This window comes from Numida meleagris, chromosome 1 (genome assembly GCF_002078875.1).
Source record: "Numida meleagris isolate 19003 breed g44 Domestic line chromosome 1, NumMel1.0, whole genome shotgun sequence".
NCBI classification, from domain to species: Eukaryota; Metazoa; Chordata; class Aves; order Galliformes; family Numididae; genus Numida; species Numida meleagris.
In genome coordinates, this window is record NC_034409.1 from 160,244,955 (window position 1) to 160,267,838 (window position 22,884).

The 22,884-nt window shown below is 36.6% G+C and overlaps 1 protein-coding gene across 3 annotated transcripts in view; it reads left to right on the top strand.

Moving 5' to 3' along the window:
- Window positions 1-22,884, top strand: part of DIAPH3 (diaphanous related formin 3) — a 233,725-nt gene that overhangs the window by 78,525 nt on the left and 132,316 nt on the right. For all 3 annotated transcript variants that reach the window (XM_021417820.1, XM_021417802.1, XM_021417810.1), the window contains 2 exons: window positions 18,583-18,678; window positions 19,612-19,706. In XM_021417820.1, coding sequence (XP_021273495.1) covers window positions 18,583-18,678; window positions 19,612-19,706 — 191 coding nt within the window. The remainder of the gene's footprint in view (window positions 1-18,582; window positions 18,679-19,611; window positions 19,707-22,884) is intronic.

Consider the following 22,884-nt stretch of genomic DNA (forward strand, 5'->3'; position numbering starts at 1 on the left):
CAGCTGCATTTCTGTTCAAGTTGACTGGGCAAAATGCACTGTGGATCCAACTGCTGAATAAGTTTGAAAAGGCAACCACTTCCTATTTCATTTCTGAGAAATGAAGACTTAATGCTTTAGGTGTATAGAAGAGATCACTACATGATTTGGAATTACCATCCTGAATTGATTGAACATCAGTCAAAGCAGTTCTATTAAAGCCTGTATTCCGATTATGAAATAAGACATAGTAAATGTTTTCTTCAAACACAGTGTCTCATTGTCTGTTCTTAGCCTGTGTTTAGCATTAAGAAGCCAAGTTCCCTGAAGCTTGTTATCATAAAGAAAATGCAAAAGAAACTTTTCTTCAGATCTTCTAGGTCTGAACTATGAACATCTCCATCCAGTCTGAATTGCTGAGGTGTGTATTTGGCTGTGGGCAGAGTTTCAGCCACTTTCTCTCCTGGAATTGTTCAGTGTCATGTATCTCTCTTCTAGTGGAAAAGAGGGAGAGAAGGCAGACAACGAACTTCCACTTATGGTTGCGTAATATTAAAAGTCTTGATATATGAAGGTAGAAAACAGAAAATTCTCCAAATGAATGCATCCTACTCTTCCATTTGTTTGGCATGTGATTTTGGGTAGTAGTAAGCCCTTGCATAGATTCTGCCTTGACAATTTGTTTTTACATGCGCAGAAGTTTTTATTTCATACATAGAGAAAAGTACATCCATCGAGAATGGGCACAAATTTTTTTATTTTTTTTTTAGCTGTGTTTTTTTCTGGTGTGCTTTCTTTCTGAAATTTCCTCACCAAAGTCTGTCAAGGCAAAATTGCTGTGAGTGCTTATCTTCGCATCACTGGACATACTTCAAGTCCTATGCAGCCTTAAAACAGAAAATAGAACAGGTAGAGAGAACTACATGTGACAGCATTCACCTTCCATCTTCTGTAAAACAGTTGGCAGTGACCTGTTACAATCCTATTTGCCAGACTATGTATGGGAAACATAAGAACCTCTTTGGGATTGCTGAGGTGTTCAGCTGTGCTTCCCAATATGTTACAGCATGCTAGAGACCTTTCTCGGTTGCTACTGTTCATGGAAGGACAATTCTTCCTTGTGTAACCATTCTGTGATACCAGCTTGCACCTTATGCACCTTCTGTGAGTACACAATCTGTTATCCCTTGGGTACACTGCAGGTCATGCTCAGGACTTGTACATTAGCCAGTAATTAAGATTATCTGAATGCATTTGACTTTACTCTGTTGTTCTCATTTACCATGAAGTTGTAGATAAGTGAGGTTAAAGTAAAACTTGAATACAACTATTGATGAAAAATGCTCAAGTAGGCTGTAAAAACTTTATAAAATACATAGATGAGAAAACAAACAAGAAAAACACCACCAACAACTAAAATGAAGAATTCTAAGTAGCTCTTTATTCTTGCTTTGTACTGGGCAATCCATCATGAATGTTACAAGTTCTGGAAAGGACCCAGAGGGCTTCATTTACCAATTAATCAGGCAGTGTTACAAGGAAAATGGGTGGGATTTAGGATGAATCAGCATTGATTGCCATGTGGAGAAACCTTTATGATAATAACATGGTTGTTGATCGCAGCAAGTACATTTATGCTTTTACCAGTTACCCTGTTGCTGATATCTCTAAGCATTTTTTTTTTTTTAAAGAGTGGTATTTATTCTGTTAAACTCCAGGGCTCTATTCCAGGTAAATGAAATGTGATGTATGAGTATAATGAGTAATGATAATGTATGAGTAGAACTTCTGATTACCCACAGTATGAATATAATCAATTATTCAAGAGGAGCGTTAGTAACTGAAATTCGTTGAGATACGTTATCTGTGTGTATGTGTATAATCTTTCCTATTTCAAAATGTGTGAGGATAAGAGAAAGTAAAGATCATGCACCACATATATATGGCAACATGCCCAGCTTGTGGGAAAGATGTGTAGACTTATCATGATGACTTATGATGTGCCTTGAGAAATGGCAGTGGCAAAAATACTATGGTGTATTTGTGCACTCATGCTAGAAATTCTAACTGTGCATGTCCATCTGGATAACAGATCTCAAAGAATTTCAGTAACTGACAAATAACTTTTCTTTTTCAAAGTAATACTGGCATCACTGTATTGTGCTTTTTTTCCCTCAGTGCTGCCACTGGGAGATGGATTCTACAGAAAACAATTCACTGATAAACAACTTGTTTTAAACCATACCTGAACTCTTTCCTGTTTCTTGAAGGACACAGAATACTAGGCATTGTGTTCTTTCTTTGTTTTCAACAGTACTTGTTCAAGCCTTTTTGTACTTTTTTCCTTTTCCTTTTTTCTCTTTTTTTAATAATGAGTTCCTCTTTTCTTAGATAATTACCTTACCTTTACCTTACCTTCTTTATAAATGCATTTCACAAGCTGTTGCTGCAACCCCATACATTAGCTTCTACTGAAGGTAAGAGTTTGGGCAGGATATAGTTTTCTAATGGACCCTGTACTGCTTTTTTTTCTTCCTCTCTTTTTTTTTCCCTCCTCATCTGAAAGCAGACTTGCTATAGGAAATCTGCTTTCTATTTTAATCTCTTTTGTCACTGGACTTCTAATTTTTTTATTATAGCAAAAAATGTAAGCTAGTAATTTCTGCAGATATCCATCACAACAATAAGCAAGCATGCATTTTATTATGAGGGTAGCCTTATAGCTGTAACTTTAAAGATGGAATTTTTCTCTAGATATGGGCATTTTTCTGTTGCTGAAGTGATGCACTTACATTTTAGCAACTTCCTAAAAAAACAGAGAGAAAATTGCCTTCTGACATTTAAGAAGTTGGCTTTTGGGGCAGAAACAGCAAGAGATAAGGCAACGCTGAAGTGATTCCTGTGAAAGAGGCAAGGAATATTACCAGCACAGGAACCTTCACTAACAGTGATAGACATCTGCAAGTTTTTTTATTTGTTTGTTTTTTTTACATCTTACAGATGTGTTTAAACAATTTTGCTTGTTTTTAACTATCAGTAAATTATACACACACATATATATATGTACATTTCATTTATGCCATTGGTGAAAAGAAAATATTAGAACTAAGAACTATCCAGAGAACTATACATGTTTAGTTGCTTTCCTTTGTCATTTTTCAGAATTATGTATTTGATTATCTGAATTCTCATATATCCCATTTAAATATGTTACCAATTTTCTTTCAGAAGGGTACAATGTTAATATCAAACTGTTTTGTAAAGGTTTGTAATTTGGAAGGTGTATAAATTATTACTGTTATTTTATTATTCTCTAAATTAGACGATAATGAATGGTAATCTAAGCTGCTTCAGTTTATTTCACATGCTATAATTTCATAAATATGACATCTTCCACTGAGTTGTGAGCTGTGGGTTGTGAAAAATCGTCATGTGATCTGCAGAAAAATCTTTTCTTAGAAAGTACAATGCAATTGGCTCATTAAAGCCTAAAATATGATGGGATTTCTTTAGTTGCTAATGAAATGTCTTCTTTTCAAAGCTGTTGAACAGGACAGATGACTTTTAAACTAATTGTAATTCACTGAGGCACCTCATAATCTATAAGAAAGATCACCTCTGCACTGTTCCTGTCCAGCTGTTGTCTTGAACAATTATCAGCAAGTTATTGTTCTGGTATGAACCATGTCATGCTTGAAAGTGAGATGAAAAAAATTAATGAGGGTGCATGAATGCTGGTTGATGAAGGTTAAGTAGATACAGTTATGCTGTCCGCTTTCTTTACTATGACTGTTGAGATTGAGGCAATGTTCTGTAATGAGACCACACAAACAGATGTGCTGATTGACAGCTCTTAATTTAGCAATGAAAAATGCTGGCTGAAGGCACATTATGTTCTAGCCTGATATTCAGATTGCTTGTGCACAACAAAGACATTAGATTTAGCTTATACTATAGAACATTACTGTTCTTTTTCTCTATTCAATTATGTATTAGTTTTCAGAAATCCATTTCATTATGTTTATTAGGATTGGTGTACATAGTTTTTTTAACAATAATTGCAATGTGGTTTATAACAATAAAATACTAAGTGTTTTTTAATATATATTTTTGATGGAAAAAGGACTTAGTATTGTTTTTTGTTAGCTAATTTCAAAAATCACAGAAAAGTTTGCATTGTAGATTTATTAGACCACTATCAAAGATGCATAGAATGACTGAGCAGGGTTTTCTTCCAAATTATAATAGACAACATTCCAACTATATCCTGGCCTGCATCAAAAGAAGCAGCTCAGCCAAGAGAGATGATTCTCCCCCTCTTCTCTGCTTGTGAAGCCCCATCTTGAGTACTGCATTCAGCTCTGCAGGCTCCCCAACATAAGAAGGACACGGAGCTGTTGCAGCAGGTTCACAGGAGAGCCATGAGTATGATCAGAGGGCTGTAGCACCTCTCATAATAAGACAGGCTGTGAGAGTTGGAGTTTCTTCAGCCTGGAGAAGGAAAGGCTCCAGGTAGACCTTATAGTGGCCTTCCAGAACTGGGCTGACAAGAAAGCTGGAGAGGGACTTTTGTACAAGCACATGTAATTATACTTTTAAACTGAAAGAGGGTAGGCTTAGATCATATATTGGGAAGAAATTATTGACTGTGAGAGTGGTGAGGCACTGAAACAGGTTGTCAAGAGAAGCTGTGGATGCCCCATTCCTGGAAGTGTTCAAGGCCAAGTTGGATGGGGCTTTGAGGAACCTGATTTAGTGGGAGGTGTCCCTGTCCATAGCATGGGGATTGGAACTGAATGATTCTGAAGATCTGTTCAAATCCAAGCCATTCTATGATTCTATGAATGTAGAGGTAGGCGTTCAAAAAAAATGAGGGGTGCAAATTCATATGAATAATAAATTATACGAGACAGTTAATAGAATTGGATTTCTTTTGAGAAGATGATAATTTTTTTAAGAACAGCGTAATTGATAGATTTGAACTCTGTGAACTGCAGTAGGATTGCCTCTGTGATAATATTAATAAAGAGTGGTATTAGCTACAGATTTGTAAAAATAGCTAAGTTCAAGAGATGTGTAATATTGAAAAAGGATGTATAGGACTATGAGGACATTACAGTTTCTGAGGGATCAGTTTGGGGAATAACTGTTTATTGCATAGTTTCAAAATGACATGTATATATGAAGAGAGGAATGAACTTTGTGATAGCAGACTTTGGAGGCATTATCAAATAGAAAGAGATTAGAATATCACAGATGAAAAGCTCGTTGAATAGTGGTTTCAGAATTAAATTCAAATTTATAACAAAGCTAAGTACAATTGTCAAATTTTGATATTTTAAGTCTGTCAGTTATTGTTCTAGTTAATGGATTTGAAACCAGCTCAGGATATTTATATGGCATACATGATGAGTAAGAACAAAGTAAGAACCATAGGATTTTTTATTTACAGATCTTAATCTGTGACTTTGCTTGTAGTTATCCAAACAGAACTTTCAGTGCATAGCATAGTAATTTTAGTACGTTCCTTTTGTTATAAGCATTGCTAAATGTTGCTGCCTTTGCCTGGTATTCAGCATGTCGTGGTTTCGAGTGCAACAGGGAAAAGGGGCCCCTTTCTCCTACTTTTGGGGAGAAGGAAAGAAGAATGACCCAATTAAAGTAAGGAGAGATAGCAAATTTACTACAAATGGTAAAAGAATGTAAGATAATAATAAGAGAGAGAGAGGAAGGCTATGATTGTGCTGCTTACTGTGCTGCCAGAACCTGACAGGCCCTTAACCCTCGTCACCCAAAATCAAAGATTACATAGGGAACAGTGGAAGCTCTTGGGAATAGTAGTTCTTGGAGAGTTGGAACTCATGTGAAACTGCTAGAGAACACAGGACCAGGAAGTACAACTCCACAGTGTACTGTGCCGCTGCACCCAATAGCACGCCCCATGATGTCATGATACGGAATACTAATAAAACCAGGACAGCATCTTACTACTTAGTCTGAGGATGTGTGTTGTCTGACGTTGGAAAGAAGTAGGGTGGAGATAGGCGAGGAGTGTGCAGACAACAGGATGGAAGAGCAGCTACAGTGGGGTAGGTTTAACAAGTAGTAACTTTTTTTACAGAAGTCACTACAGTTTTTCTTACTATCTTTATGTAGTCTTGCTGGCATCTAGCTGTTAATATGTTATGGAGAACTGAAATAGCAAACTGACTTCTTACTAAGGGAAAGAGTAATAGTCTTGTTTGAGACTGAAGAGTGTGAGTACAAGCATACATGTGCCACAAAAAAGTACAAAACTTGTAATAAATAATCTGAGACAGAAGGTCTCTGAAATAGACTAATTTTTCATTACTCCTGTTTGTTGTTGTCAGAGCCTAAATTAGGAGATACTTATGCCTGAATTTGAACACAAGCTTTGGGTTAACTGTTAACACTAGATTTGTTGGCTCAGCCTTTATGTACGTGTATCTATGTATCTATATGTTATGTATATATCAGTTGTTTATTTTAGAAAAAAGGGGGAAAAAGAGTAGGACAGATTCTGGACTTCATCTTAGTGTTTCCAGTAGGGAAACATTTTCATTAATATCTTCACAAATCAGCATGTTATGTGATTTTTCAGTTCTGTCCAAGTCTCAAGACATATTAAATCACAGATGCATAGAAGCTGCTGGTATCATCAGGTGAAGAGATTAAAATGGATTTGAATTCTCTAATTAAGAGAAAGCAAAGATCATGTTGTAGTGCCAAGATGTTTTCTTATTCTTTTAAAAGAGCATTAGGACAGGGAATGAATTGTTTAAATTAAGAGGAATAGGTATGAAATAGTTGTGAATAAATTTAAACTGGAGATTGATTCCAGTCAACTGTATCAGAGAAGTTCTGGCACACTTATTGTGTGAATGCATCTTTAAGAAAATAGATCAGTATTTTGAAGGTGGAGTTCAATACAAATATAAAAAGTGAATATGTTATGTTTCCAATTAGTAGTCATCAGTGCTCCAATGGTCTGATCTTTGGATTATGAGAGTTCCTATTTTACACTTATTAGACAACACTACAGTTAGTATTCCTGTTGTAAAGACTTAGAAGTAAGGGACAAACTTTATTTACTTCATCTTCTCTCTGTCCCCACACCACACTGGGGAACTGATTATCAGCATGAAGTGCAGTTGTAGTCTGTGAGGAAGAGGCTTGGGTGCAAAAGGAAGGATAGAAAGTTTCCAGCAGTTCTACTGTGTGTAGGCTGTTGGCATAACCACTTGCCTCCTTGGTTTTCCAGCTTCCACTGGCTGTAATAGTGAGTAAACAATCTTTTTCTGAAGACTCAAACATAAACATTTGACTTGCAAGTTCACTGCTGCTTAAAAGCTGCCATTCATGTTAAAGCCCTCACCTTGGAGAGCCAGAGATATTGCACTACCTTTTTATGTGCTGGTGCCTGATGTCTCTGCTTGGCAGAAATGAACCATCCAGATTTACAGATGTTTAAGGTATGACAGGGGCTATTGGGAGGAAGCGCTGTCATCTGTGATGGCCTTGGCCTCCTGCTGTCTGCGTGGCTTGGAAGTCTTATCTGCTGACTGTGGCTTCCTCATTCAATTTCTTTCAGAATGCCCCAATTCCTCCCTAGCAATCCTATTTCAGTCGTTCTCTCCCATCAGCCCTTTCTATTTTGGAGTTCTATGTACTTCTCTTTCTTCCAACAAATTAACGTTCAGTCTGCTGTCAGGTTAGTACTGCCTTCTCTTTTTTGGGATATATGGCACTAACGGTGCTAGCTTAGTAATTTTTGCCCCTCATGTGTCAGATCATTCATTCCTGCCCTTGCACTAACACATCTCTATTGTTACCATCTCTTTTTTTTGTGTGGGCAGTCACTTGATGAATTAAATTAAAAGCCTGATCCTGTGTTTCCCTGCTGAAAGGATCTTGAATTGTTTTATGGTGAGATCAGAGGTTAATAAAAGAATTAAAAATACCATCAGAACACATAGCATACACTTTGAAATTCAGTTTAATGAAACTACTTAAAAAAATAACCTGGTGTGTGTTTTGTGATGAAATGACCTTTACATAATAACTAGTGTAAGTTGTCTTCTTTGTGAGTATATTCAGGTATCATTCATTTTCAAGGGTACGAAGTAAAACACTGAATGGTTTTGAGAGCTGAGTGCTGGTAGACTACACAACACGTTGTGAATTATGAAGTAAAATTAAAACCATAGTTTAAAGGAAGGAGATGAGGTTTTAATAGAATCGTTTTTCTGTCAGAAGTGTCTTCAACTTAGCTGTAGTACTGGTTAGCTTGAAGTCTTACACTGACAAAAATGAAATTCATTATGGAAAATGTTTGACTTATTAAGGTGTTCTAGTGTAGCATTCTGAGAGAAATGTCTTTACATTGAAGGAAGTACTTAATTGAAGATATATATCTTTTTAATAATTGAATGTGTCAGCTAATGCAATGAATTTGTTTTGTGCCAGTTATTAGTGACGGGTGAATCAGTCAGAGCTGATGCTACTAGATGAGGGAGTCCTGTTGTCTTGTGGCCACGCAGTGAACTGGGGCAGGGAATTGGTACAGTTGACAACTAGTTCTGGCATTCACTGTATAGATAAATCCATGCTGGTCAGTATACAGTGTCCAGAAAAAGGGTCAAACAGGCTGTTTCAAGAAGCAATGCCAGCTTCTGCTAAATTGGGATTGTGGGATGCTGCTCTAGCTGGGCGGGTACATCACTTCGTTGTTGCTAAACAGAAGAGGCCTGACTGCCGTCTCTTTCGTGCTCCTGTTTAGATATTCTACCAGACTCTTGTATGAGCTTTCTCATAATGTCAGGAATATCCAGCTGGGAGAAAAGCTCTGTGCGTGAGGGAGAGGTGAAATGGACTCCCTTCTGTTCTGTTGTGTCTGCAGTGACGCACTGCAGCTTCAGTGTTTCATCTGGTGAACTGCATAGTTTTCTTAATACGAAGTAATACTCAAAGTTATTCTTTTTCTGTTATGTAGACATTTGCATATTTAGTTTAAACTTCTATTTTCAGTAGATCGGTGGAGAAATGTATGTAAGCTGGAGAATAATTTAAACCAAACAAATTTGTGGATAAGATGGCATATTTTTTCCTAATGTCTGGTGGTCCAATTATATGGATTTTAAGTGAGATATGCTTAAAGTAGCCTAGATAGGAAAACTGTCCATCTTTTTCATTATGAAAGCTGGGTTTGAGTATTTTAGCAAAGGACTTTTAGTTGATGTGCACTGCAAAGAGCACTTCTATTTTTTTTTAAATGGTCTTTGTGAGCAAACTGACAAATCTCAAGATAGATGCTTTCAGCTTTGTCTGTTATGTTGCTGTCAGAACAACACATCTCTCTTTTTTTTTTAATATGTACTTCAACTGTACTTATATAGTAAACTTCTTGAGTAGATTTTTGGAACTTGGTGTAGAACTGTAATCCTCTAAATTTCTTTCATCTTTTAGGTTGGAGCAGCGTGTAACTTTAAAGACTGGCACTAGTACAAAAAAATCAAATTCATTTATGTTCTGTATAATTACACTGCATAAAACAAATAAAAAAAGAAATTAATATGGATGTGAAAATGCACAAATAAATTAATATCTTAACTGGTAAGCATGCAATGTGTCCAGTAGTAGAAATGTGCCAGTTAACCTCTATCTAAACTTCTGAATGGAATTAAGCCATATGAAAGTAATGAAATCAGTGATCACTGCATGCTGTCATTGTTTCTATCTGAAGTCAGCCTTTTTATTATTTTGAAAAATGTTCTGACTTGTTTCTGTTTTGTACTTCAGGGTGTATGTGTGAACAATCACAACTTTTCTTGCTAATTAAATCAATGTAGTGAATAATTAAGGCTTTTCATTTATGATTTTGCAGACTAGCATAATTTCCAATATTTTTTTAAGAATTGCACATCTAAGGAGAAAAAAGCTTTAAACAGGAAATCTAGGACAATTCCACTAACTCTTCAGTTACTGCAGTCTGTGTTGTATGAATGTATTATTGTATTTCGCCCCCCTTTGCATTCTATTTTTTTTTTTTTTTGTGGTCTATTCCTGAAAACTTGTAAAACTGTAGACTTCATGTGCCTGAATTTTTGTATTTTTTTAAGTGTTCATATTGGAAAAGTTGACATTGACCTTGAGGGGAATAAGGGAAAGAGGTTATGGCAAGAGGTAATTGCTCTGGCAAGAGAATAAGGAAGTACTGCAGCACATTAATGATGCTTAATATATACTCCATAGGATATATAAGCAGCATAAGCCATGTCTTTGAATGTTCCCTTTTTCATTCAGATTTGCTTAGCAGTACAATGGTATTTAAATTCCAGAGACTTTTGTATGTTTCCTAATGCTCTCCTAATTCCTACTGCTTTACTGAATTAGTGCTAAGGTGTTAAAATTTTCACACTAGAGAAATTTGAGCATGAGTAAAGATTTAATGAAAATACAATAGAAAAGTATGATTTACTGCTTCTTATCTGTCTTCCAAAGGAACAAACAGAGTTTGAATAGCACCTCTCTTTCCTACTTCCAAATGCCGAAGCTTAAAATTATTTCAGTTCATCTAATAATGAAATTGCCTGAAAACTAGTTTTTTATTGGGAGAAAATGTCAAGAGAAGCATTGTATTCTAAGATCTATCTCAACATGTGTTGTCAGTAGAGGGAAATTTTAGAATAGGTCAATAAAATGGACAGTAACAGATTGCTAGGACCAGCTGGTATTTACCCAAGTATTCTAAGATAACTGAAGGATGAAACAGCTCCAAGGCTGAGCTATGAACTGTACTGTCTAAACCATAGTTTGAACCCATGCCAGTGTCAGAAGAAGGAATCAAAACAGAAAATGCAATGACAGTTTTTAGAAAGATTTATGAGGTGTTTGGGGATCTGTGGTTGTCAAAGTTGATATCAATGGTGGATGTATTCTAGAAAATTATTAATGAAGGTAAAATTAGTTGATTTAATTAATGATTGATATACTGATGAAATCTTTTCTGTCACAGTAATGGTTAAAAGCAAATGGAAAACATAATATGATGGTTGGACTAGATGATCTTAGAGGTCTTTTCCAACCTTAATGATTCTGTGATTCTATAATAAAGAAATACATCACCGTGTATCTCCAGGTTTTGTCTCCATTCTACGTACTTGGTTTTGGTATGGTTTTGATTCCTCTCAGTTATGGCCAAGGTACAGCAAAACTGATCAAGATTACCGCAAAAAATATTAGAAAGTCTTTCCTTGTATAGTGCACATTAAGAATGGGAACTCTGTGCTGAAGAACTTAATTAATATTTAAAATTTACTAGATATAAAATGCAATTATAGAAATCCAAGGAAGAACAGTGTGTGAAGGATTATTAAATGAAAAGCTTTTGCTTTGGAATGGAACATCTGAAATGCAAATATATGGAGACTTGCAAAGAAACGTTCTTTAATTGTTCTCATACTTTTTTCTTCGTATCTTATTGATTTGTGGAAGAGATTGACTTTGGATCCAGCAGGATATAGTTATTCTTCTGGCCTGGCTTTCAGAGGCAACAGTCTAGTTATGGTTTTAATTGCTTTCTGTATCTGAATCTTGCTACTTCATTTGCCTTGTTGCACTTATTCTGATCTATGCTGGCTCATTGTCCAGTAATGCTGTGTCGTTCAATACCACCAGATACTGGACTCAAAAATGAAGAATTGAACAGTTGTCATCCTGATTCATAGTGTAGACAATAACATTGTGCTTCTTGGATTGTCTGTGCTTACCTCAAATGCAACTGCATGTTATCTTGCTTTTGATAGCTTCTGCAAAGTGAGGGATCAACCTTCTAAGCTCAATCAGCTGAATCTAGATAGTAGGAATGTATCTTAAAATAGGAAGGTCTCTGAAAACTTGAAAACTGGAGAATTATGTATATATCTACTGGAACTAGACTCTAAATGACTTTACTCTCAGGGACAGTATGCTTTAATTTTCCCTTTTCAGTCAGCACTATTATAGCAGAAGGCTCATTTCTATTGCCTTTTTCCTCTCCTGGAAAACTTGAGAATCTTTAAGTCCTTTCAGGTGTTGAGTCTGTCTTGGCTAATACTCTCAGTTCCACTGTGATGCCAAGCAGGTGTTCAAATTGGAGCTGAGAAGAAGATTCTTCTAATTTATTTATACCATATTTCTCACTTTATTTTTAACTAAACTCTAGTGTTCATTGGTCTAAAAGAGGGGAAAAAGTTTGAAAGCCCAAACACAAGTCCATTTCATTAATTACTTTTGGCGGTGTACTAGTTGTTGTCATATGAGACAGCCTGTGCCAGTTATTACTATGTCTTTTGCAAACAGGGGCTTTATTCCATCTTAATTACCTCTTTGTTACATTTTTTTACTGCTCATCCATGTATTCAAGACACGATTGTACAGTATTTCAGTGGACAGATGCATGCACCTGTCCACATGCTGGCAACTTTAAAGGTTCTAAGCTGAGGTACTTAATTCAATTCATTTAATGGGGTGGTTGTATTAAGTAATAGAAGAGATGCTAGGTACTAAACCCATATCAAAAGATGTTCTAAATTGTATTTATCTTCTACAGAGGTATCAGAAAAAGTATCAGTATATCGCACTTATAAATGCAGTTACTTCAACTCTCATGCATATTATATATTTACAATCATTTACAATCATTTTATGATGTAAACTTGTTTATACAAGTTTAATAGGATGGATATTTTGTCTTACTTGAAACTGATGAAAAAGTAGCTGATTCATAGAAAAGCTTTGTGTAAAACTATCCGTAATGTAACTCTTGTGGAATTCCATCCACGTATTCATGAAACACTATGCTGTAAGCTTTCAACTGCAACATCACACTTATAAAATGTTCCTCTTACCACACTCATCAGGCTGATTTCATTTAGATCATTGTCACATACAGAGGGAGTTATCTCCAGCTGAATGTGTGTATGGATACACATTTGAAAAAGACAATTAAAGCAACCTTTCTAGCAGAATTTAAGATCTAAAACTCATTTGAGCTATTTCTTTATTTACACATTCAGAACTTTTAAGTTGGTGTTACCTTAATAAGGACATGGAAATGTGAAAATAAGGAACTGTGACTGGAACCGTGAAGGATGGGAGATAAAATATGAATATTCATTCTACTTTGTTTCCCATTCTGATATGGCAGATGAGTTACTACTGGCAAAAAATGGTACAGGTCTAATGCTGGGGCTGTGTTTATGTCCACCTTATAATAAGTGTAACATATAGAAAAAAAATTTAAGAATGTGCTGTTATTGTTATGTGACATTAACTTCTAGGTGCATAATATGTGAAATGAGATATCTGATTTTGAAAAGAGTTAATGGTTTAATACAGTGGTGCATATTCAGAAGCCATGACATTTTGAGAGTCCCTGATTTGATTGCTGAGTTTTTAAAACAAGAATGTTTTATCTCTATTTCCTTTGATAACCGCCTTCTTCTATAGCATCCTACTCTCACTGGGCTCTTTCCTTTGTTTCCAGTGTAAGCAGATGTTTCCCATTTTCAGTCTCATATATACTTTCCTCCCTGCTCCAGTGCCCTAATTACTTATTTTCTTTGACTTCCTGTTACTCTAGATATTTACTTCACATATTCAGATCTTTCTGTTCAGTTTTTAAATGTTTTTTTTTTTCAGTAGCCTTTTTCCCTTTTTCGCTTGTTGAAAATAAGTAATAGTTTTGTCTCTTGTTTTTTTTTTCTTTCTTTCTTATGAATTAGTAAGCAAATTAGCTAAAAATTTCTAGAGGCAGTAGGTATCAGTTTTCACTGGAAAGTGCAAAATTTCCTGTGGGAAAGACAAGTAATATGTATGCTTTGCTTCTTTCTGCTGGCAACTTCATAAGGATGTGACCTGAATTCTCCTGATGAAATAACACGTAAGTTTGCAGTAATTTAGTTTGTTGCATACTTGTGTAACTACATACAATTCCATCATGAGTTCCTAGAGTAAGTATTTTCTATAATTACATAGTTTACTTTAGGGCTGTGATTGCTGTAACTTTGTGCATGATTTCTTTCTTGGTGAAAATTCCAGAGGGAAGTAGTTCATTGGCAGCGTTGTTTCTTGATATCAAAGTTGAGAGTTAAAATGATGTGCTTAACTTCTGGGATGTTTCTTGTTTTTTTGAGAGGTTGGGTTTTTTTTAAAATGTTTGTATATTTGTGTATTATCTCTTTTTTGAGACTTGTAGTTCATAGATATTGTTTTCTACTTTTGGAAAAGGTAAATATTTTTTCTATTTTCTTACTAGTATCTAGTTCAAGGCTACCAAATCAATTTTCAGTAAATTCAGATAACGTCACTATTTTAGTGTGACTGTTAAGGAAATGTAGGCAAAGTCCTGAGTGACTGGAAAAAAGGAAACAACATTCTCATTTTTAAGAAAGGGGGAAAGGAAGACTTGGGCAATTACAGGCCGGTGAGCCACAAATCTGTTCCTGGGAAGATCATGGAGCAGATCCTTCTGGAAGCTATGTTAAGGCACATGTGAGATGAGGAGGTGATGTGAGACAGCCAGCACGGCTTCACCAAGAACAGACTGTGCCTGACAAATCTTGTGGCCTTATGTGATGGTGGATGAAGGAAGAGCCACTGATATCATCTATATATATTTCAATAAGGCTTCTGACATGGTCCCACGCCACATTCTTATGTGTAAACTGGAGAAATATGGATTTGAAGGATGGATTACTCAGTGGATAAAGAATTGGTTGGATGGCAGCAGCCAGAGGGTTGTGGTCAACGGATCTATGTCCAGGTAGAGGCTGCTCACAAGTGGCGTTCCCCAGGGATCAGTCTTGGGACCGTTGCTCTTCAGCATCTTTATCAACAGCCTAGATAGTGGGATTGGCTGTACCCTCAGCAAATTTGCTGATGATACTAAGCTGAGTGGTGCATTTGACACAATAGAAGGAAGGAATGCTATCCTGAACCTGGACAGGTTTGAGAAGAAGGCAATCCCAGATATGTGTACAGAGAAGGCTGGACACTCCTCAAGAAGAAAATGTTAAAGGCACAGGAGCAGGCTGTACCCCTGTGCTGAAAGATAAGCTTGTGGGGAAGAAGACTGATGTGTATGAACAGGGGACTTTTTCTGAGGCTCCAAGAGAAAAAGAGAGTCTAACTCCTGTGGAAGGAGGTACAGGCAACTTGGGGAGAATACAAGGAAGTTGTTAGGATGTGCAGGGAGAAAATTAGAAAGGCAAAAGCCCAGCATGAACTCAACCTAGTCACTGTGGTAAAAGAGAACAAAAAGCTTTTTTACAAATATATTAATGGTAAGAGGGCCAAGGAGAATCTCCATCCTTTAGTGGATGCGTTGGGGCATGCGACCACTGAGGATAAGGAAAAGGCTGAGGTTCTCAATGCCTTCTTCACATCTGTCTTTAAAAGTCAGACCAGTTATCCTCAGTGTATTATATCCTCTGACCTGGAAGTCTGGGGTGGGGGGCAGAATAAACCCCCCAACATTCCGGTCAAAACAGTTAGAGACCTACTATGCCAACTGGAGTCCATGGAGCCGGATGGGATTCATCCCAGGGTGCTGAGGGAGCTGGTGGCCAAGCTGCTTTCTGCCATCTATCAGTGGTCCTGGTCCCAGATGACTGTAGGACTATAGGCCTGTCAGCCTGACCTTAGTTTCAGGGAAGGTTATGGAACAGATGACCTCGAGTGAGATTACATGGCATGTGTGAGATAAGTGAGGGATCAGGCCCAGCCAGCATGGGTTCATGAAAGGCAGGCCCTGCTTGACCAGCTTGATCTCCTTCTATGCTTGAGTGACCCATCTGGTGGATGAGGGAAAGGCTGTTGATGTATTCTACCTGGACTTCAACAAAGCCTTTGACACTGTCTCCCACAGTATTCTTCTGGGGAAGCTGGCAGCCTGTGGCTTGGAGAGGTACATCACTTGCTGGGTAGAGAACTGGCTGGATGGCCGGGACCAGAGATTGATGGTGAATGGAGTTAAATCTAGCTGGCAATGGATCACAAGTGGTTTTCCCCAGGGGTCGGTATTGGGGCCTGTCCTGTTATCTACAGACATTACTTTATCGACTTTTGTTCTAATAAGACTTGCCATTTATGTTGTAGCAGTAAGATTTCTAAACAAATGTGTATAAAATGCTTGAAACTTTAAATGGTATACCTTTAAAAACAGAGGGAATCTCTGGAGCCATCTCTGGAATTAATAGCTCTAATGTTTTGCAGACATGCAGATAGCAGGTTTTGTTTTCAGCAGACATTTCCAGGACACTGGGGTCTCTCCTGTTTAATGTCTTTATTGATGACCTGGACAAGGGGATTAAATGCACCCTCATTAAGTTTGCAGATGACACCAAGATGGGAGGAAGTGTTGATCTACCTGGGGGTAGGAACACCCTACAGAGGGATGGGGACAGTCTGGATTGCTGGTCTGAGGCCAATGGGATGAGGTTCAACAAGACTAAGTGCCGGGTCCTGCACTTTGGACGCAGCAACCCCAGGCAACACTACAGGCTTGAGGCAGGGTGGCTGGAAGGTTGTGTGGAGGAAATGGACCTGGTGGTATTGGTTGATGCTTGGCTGAACATGAGCCAGCAGTGTGCCCAGGTGGCCAAGAAGGCCAGTGGCATCCTGGCTTGTATCAGGAATAGTGTAGCCAGCAGAAGCAGGAAAGTGATCTCCATGTACTTAGCACTGGTGAGGCCACACCTTGAGTACTGTGTTCAGTTTTGGGCCCCTCACTACAGGAACGACATTGAGGCCCTGGAGCGTGTTCAGAGAAGGGCAACGAAGCTGGTGAGGGTTTTGAATCACCAGTGTTATGAGGAACAGCTGAGAGAACTGGGATTGTTCAGTCTGGAGAAGAGGAAGCTCTTGGGGGACCTTATTGCTCTCTATAACTACCAGAAAGGAGCTTGTGGTAAGGTGGAGGTCGGCCTCTTCTCTTGTGTAACTAGTGATAGGACTAGAGGGAACGTCTTCAGGTTGCACCAGGGGAGTTTCAGGCTGGATATTAGGAAAAATTTATTCTCCAAAAGAATGGTCAGGTGCTGAAATGGGCTGCTTAGGGAGGTGGTTGAGTCACCATACTTGTAGGTGTTCAAGGAACGTTAAGATGTTGTACTAAGGGATATGCTTTAGTGGGGAAATATTAGTGATAGGTGGACAGTTAGATTAGATGATCTTGGAGGTCCTTTCTAACCTTGGTGGTTCTATGATTCTTTGAAAATTTGTAGAAGTCATTCCAACTTAGGGAAATTTTCCTGGTAATTCATGTTACATCTGGTTTTGTCAATCAGAAATGAGGTAGAAATTTTAATCCTAACAATTTACTAAGGCACAAAACAGTTTCAGTACATATGTGAGATATAAGATTCAGTCAGTGCATGTGAAAAGTGATAACAGGCTCAATGAATATCTCCCCAGATCTTCGAATCTGAGTTATCTATTTAGGAGTTTATTATTCTGTAAGGAGTCGGACAAGTATATGATGTGACTACTGTCAAGACAAAAAGTTGTACTGACAAGCCTTCTCATTTATATCCGTCTTATTCTGAAGTCAATAGTATATGCTTTTAATACAGTATATTTTCTACCAAATATTTGAAGCATGTATAACAATTTAGGGCAATCCTGCTTGGAAACTAATTTCAAATATGAAATTTTATAGATAATTACATAAAGAATGGTAACACATTGAGTGAATAACATTTGACAGTGAAGGTTTGTGCTGAATTTTAAAAAAACAAAACAAAAACATCCCACCACAGATGGGATTTAAGGAAAGATTTTTGTAATTTTAATCTTTTTTTTTTTTTGTCCTTTTTTGTTTCCATAATAGCTGGAATGGTTCTTAGCCTAGTAATACATTATAAAGCATTTGCTGTTATTTTAAGTAAAATTTTTGTGACAGTGTTTAAATAATGAGAAATAAGTTCAGTTTGCATAATATATTTGGGAGATCCTCTTTCAATGAATTATTTTCTGAAAGAAAGAACAAGACAATTTCCAACAATGTTAGTGTATGTTTATGCAGTCACTTTGCCTGTATAATATTTACTAAGAAGCTGATTACACATATGAAAAAAAAAGTTTTTGGAGGAGGTAAGTAAAATAGATATATATAAATAATCATGTATACACTTATATTCCAAATAATGCTTTTTTGTGTGTGTGTGTGAATCTTATGTTTAGACAAAACTGATTACAAAGCTACATAACTTTGGATGTTAAATGAAGTATGTTGCCATGGTATGTTAATAATTGGGTTTATATCCTCAGATGATTCTTATAATTAACATTAGCATCTTCATTCAATTTATATATTAAATGAACAAACTTATTCTAGAAAGGTAAAATGCTGTCAAATTTAACTGGAACAGAAACTTACAGAACAAGCAATAAGTGGAAAACTGCTGCATTTTTGTCTGTATGTTCTATGTTTTGTTCTTTTATTTGCAAATTGACTACATTTGATAGTGTAGTTTGCATTCATTAGAGTTTTCAGTAAATATCAAAAGTTAACTGTAAATTTATTTGTGTTTACTTTGGTAGTAAAAAAAGACGAGGAAGATTTTGAAGAAAAGAAATCCATTAAGAAACGAATCAAAGAATTAAAAGTTTTGGACCCAAAGATTGCACAGAATTTGTGTAAGTAGATTCTGTTTTTATGACAAAAAAAAATGTCATAAAAAATATAAGAATGTTTTCCTCTTTTGTCTGACTGCCTTATAAACACTTTTTGTTTAAAGTATGTGAGAATATGCTTATATGTGTACTAATTGGCGTTAAGCTCAAATGTGTAAGAATTAAAACATGTTTTTATAAAAAGACCCAGAAAACAGTTATGCAATATCCCTCATTTAAGACTGAAATTATTCTCTTCTATATATACCTAAACAATGGAGTACAGCTATATATCTGTTTATCTATTTTTATCGTCAATGTATTCGTTAATGATCACTGCCCCTTATACAAAAAGTTAAAAAAGACAGTAATGTCTACAAGATGTATCATCATTTCTCATACGCTTTGTAGGAGTAAAGCAATAAAAAGGCTTACTAGTATACAAAAAGAGGATGCTAAAGTTTTGGCAGAGAGGAGTGCTGTAATGAATAGGTTACTTAATGCAGGCAGAAACAAAACAGGAAATGATTTGATTGTATTGTAGAAATAAACAGTTTTTATAAGAATATTTTGATCTTTTGCTTACATGCTTTTGTTAGTGGTAGTTTTCTCAAGCTGACCTTTTGTGAGAAAGTGTAAAAAAGACTGTTCAAGAAAAAAGTGTAATTATCATCTCTGCCCAAAATAATATGGTGGCGGTGATTGTTCTTGAGAATAGACTCATCACTGGTGGTCTTCCGTGATGCTGAATGTTGTGTATAGCAAACGAATGGAAAATGCTGAAATTATAGGAGAAGAGTAATTAAAAATACATGTTAAATTGTTTTGTCTTACCTACATTTCTTTATGTAGTGTTTGTTGGCTTGTAGATGCTATAGCCTGTTTAACTGATGTTCTGTAAGTAGAAAAAAGATTGTTGTCTTGTGTTCTTCATTGTTGGTTGAATCTTTATTTTAGCAATTTTCCTTGGATCTTTCCGAGTGCCTTATGAGGAAATAAAAATGATGATATTGCAAGTAGATGAAATGCAGCTGTCAGAGTCCATGATTCAGGTAAGGAAACTGACGCTTCATCCCAGTATTTCAGGATAAGTTTCTCATTAAATAGGTACCTGGACCTAAAAAGCCTCTGAAACATAAAATGTTTGGTAGTAAATCACTGCAATAATACTTTTTTCTGTGAACTCTAGTTCTTTTTATATTTGTAAAGCTATTTTTAATGAAAGTAGCTGTGTTGATATTCTATATTTACTGTGCTCATGTTCTTCATACCTAACTAGATATTTTTTGTTTATATATTTACATTGCATATGACAATGTATTTGTTTCCTAGTTATTACTATTTAAAAAAATTTATCTCAGGCTCAAGTGCATAGGTCTGTCGTTCTGGTTGAAAATTAGGTCAAAAAATACCGTTTTTTTCTTTTGTCTTTTCTCTTTTCTGTTCTCTCAGAGCTGATATAATCCAGAGTCTTGCCTTAGGGCATCCACAGTGACCGCTTCTTTTCCTTAGAGCTTATTTGGGTAGTTTTTTCATTTTCTATATTATTTTATTCAGTGTGAGATTCTGTGTGGAGACAAAAGATACTCAAAATTCCTTATGTTTCTCTATTCACATTGTCATTTAAAAGATGACAAGCTAAAGAATTCTTCAGAAATATTTTTAATAGAAACACTTCATTCTAGAACCATGGGAAAAAATCGTTTGGAAGAAAGGTCTGCAGGTCATCTCTTCCAATCCCTTGCTCATAGCCAGGTCAACTACAGCAGGTTGCTTAGGGCCTTTCCCCTTTAGATTTGGACTGTCCACAAGGTTAGAGACTCCACTGTTTTCTAGACACATTTTGCAGTGTTGAACTACTCTTATAGTGAAAAACTTTTTCTTAATTATTCAGCTGGAATTTTCTTTTTTGCTACTTGTGGCTTTGGCCTTCTGCTGCACCCCTCCAAGAGGAACCTTATTCTATTTTTATGCCCTCCAGTTGGGTACCTGAAGACCATGTTAAACTCTCCTGCAGCCTGTTTTGTTGAAGTGGAGCAGTCTCAGTTCTCTCAGCTTTGCTGTGCCCCTAAGTTGTATGCTGTGACCCCCAGTCATCTTGATGACATTCCATTAGATTTGCAGAGATCCTTCTTTAGACCAAGATTATCTTTCTTTCCTATCAGTATCTTTATCTTTCTTAAATATCAATATTTTGAAAAACTGGCATCTTGGTAATTTCTCTCTACATAATTCAAAGAAAGTAAAACAGTTTTTGCACCCTTGGGATCTAGGGAAATGGATCAATCCATTAATGGCTAGTTAATTAAAGAGATTCTTCTGTGCGAACATGTGGCAATCATTCCATCAATTGTGACAACCTAAGAAGAAAACCTACTTTCACAGAGAATTGTTTACTTTACTTTCCTCTTTTTCTTTGATTCTTCTGAGGGGTATTATTTCTATTTCGATGGTATGTACTTTGGGATAGAGAATGCTTACTTTTCTCTATCTTTAAAATTGTTAAGATGACTGAGCCCTACTCTAGTCTTTGTTAATAATAGTAATGGTTAATAATAATAGCAGATACTCTTTTGATACTATGCTGTTACTTCGTTGTTTTTTTTTTTTTTTTTAATTCTGATATTAACAGTAGGGTATGTTAAAAAATCAGCATATTCAGTAAGCTGTCCTTGTATAAAGACAGTAGGAGTAGGGAAGTAATTGTCCCTCTGTACTCAGCATTGGTGAGGCCACACCTCGAGTACTGTGTCCAGTTTTGGGCCCCTCACTGCAAGAAAGACATTGAGGCCCTGGAGCGTGTTCAGAGGAGGGCGACGAAGCTGGTCAGGGGTCTGGAGCACAGGCCTTATGAGGAGCGGCTGAGGGAGCTGGGATTGTTCAGTCTGGAGAAGAGGAGGCTCAGGGGAGACCTCATCACTCTCTGTAACTACCTGAAGGGAGGTTGTAGTGAGCTGGGGGTTGGCCTCTTCTCTCCTATAACTAGTGACAGGATGAGGGGGAATGGCTTCAAGTTGTGCCAGGGGAGATTTAGTCTGGACATTAGGAAGTACTGCTTTCCTAAAAAAGAGTGGTCAGGTGCTGAAATGGGCTGCTTAGGGAGGTGGTTGAGTCACCGTCCCTGGAGGTGTTCAAGAAACATTTAGATATAGCATTGAGAGACATGGCTTAGTGGGGTTATTGGTGGTAGGTGGATGGTTGGACTAGGTGATCTTGTAGGTCTTTTCCAACCTAGCTGATTCTATGATTCTATGATTCTATGAATTTACTAAATAAGATATTGGAATGCAAAATAACACAATATAATACAATAATTACAATTAAGAGTGCTCCAAAGGTGATGTCTACTATTTATTTCCAATAGAAACTATAACAAATACAAAGAGCACAACGATACTATTTGATAGAGCAAATCCTCAGCTACAACACGTTAGTTTCCAACATTGTCACCACCAGTAGCTATGCATTTTTGCTAGCAATGAATAATTGCCTGCATGCTGCTCTTACAAAAATGTTGAGGTGACTGTTTCACAGCTGCTGTGATGGCATCATTGCTAGGAAAATGTTGCCAACGCAGTCCAGCTTTCACTGTACTAACATCCACTGTTTGGTCTCCATAAACGTTCAATAATCGTTGAGGAATGTCACTAGGTGCCATTTTTTCCTCATAGAGGGTTTCAGTTATACACCTTGTTTCATACGCATTTCCGTGTCAGTCACCATTTTGGCAGGCTGCCCCTCTGCTGATAAAAGGACTGCCTTGTCCTTTTTTGTGTTTGCTGAATTTTATAGATTTAATGCTGGACATCCTAATCCATAATTTAAAAAGGTAGTCTGTTTTTACAAAGAATATGTCCAGTTGTAATAAATAATAGTAACAAATTCTTCATGCTGTAAATTAGTCTGAACATGTCCAGATCCAGATGCATACAATTTAATTTTGCATTATTATTTAAAGTGTAATAGTTTGTGCATTTTCACTAGTGCTATTTTTTTCTACCAGAAGTCTTATCTCATCATGGACTGCGTTGAAGCTGTTCATTCTTTAGCTATCATTTACTCTTCCTTTGGTTTATTTCAGCCCTTGCATGTAAGTGTAGCTTTTCTTATTTGCAGACTTTACTTTCTTGATAAACGATGTTGTCCTCACATTGGATGTCAAAACATGCTTTAAAACAAATTACTTGTCTTAGTCCTTAGAATCAAAGTAGGGTTTCAATTCTTAAAATA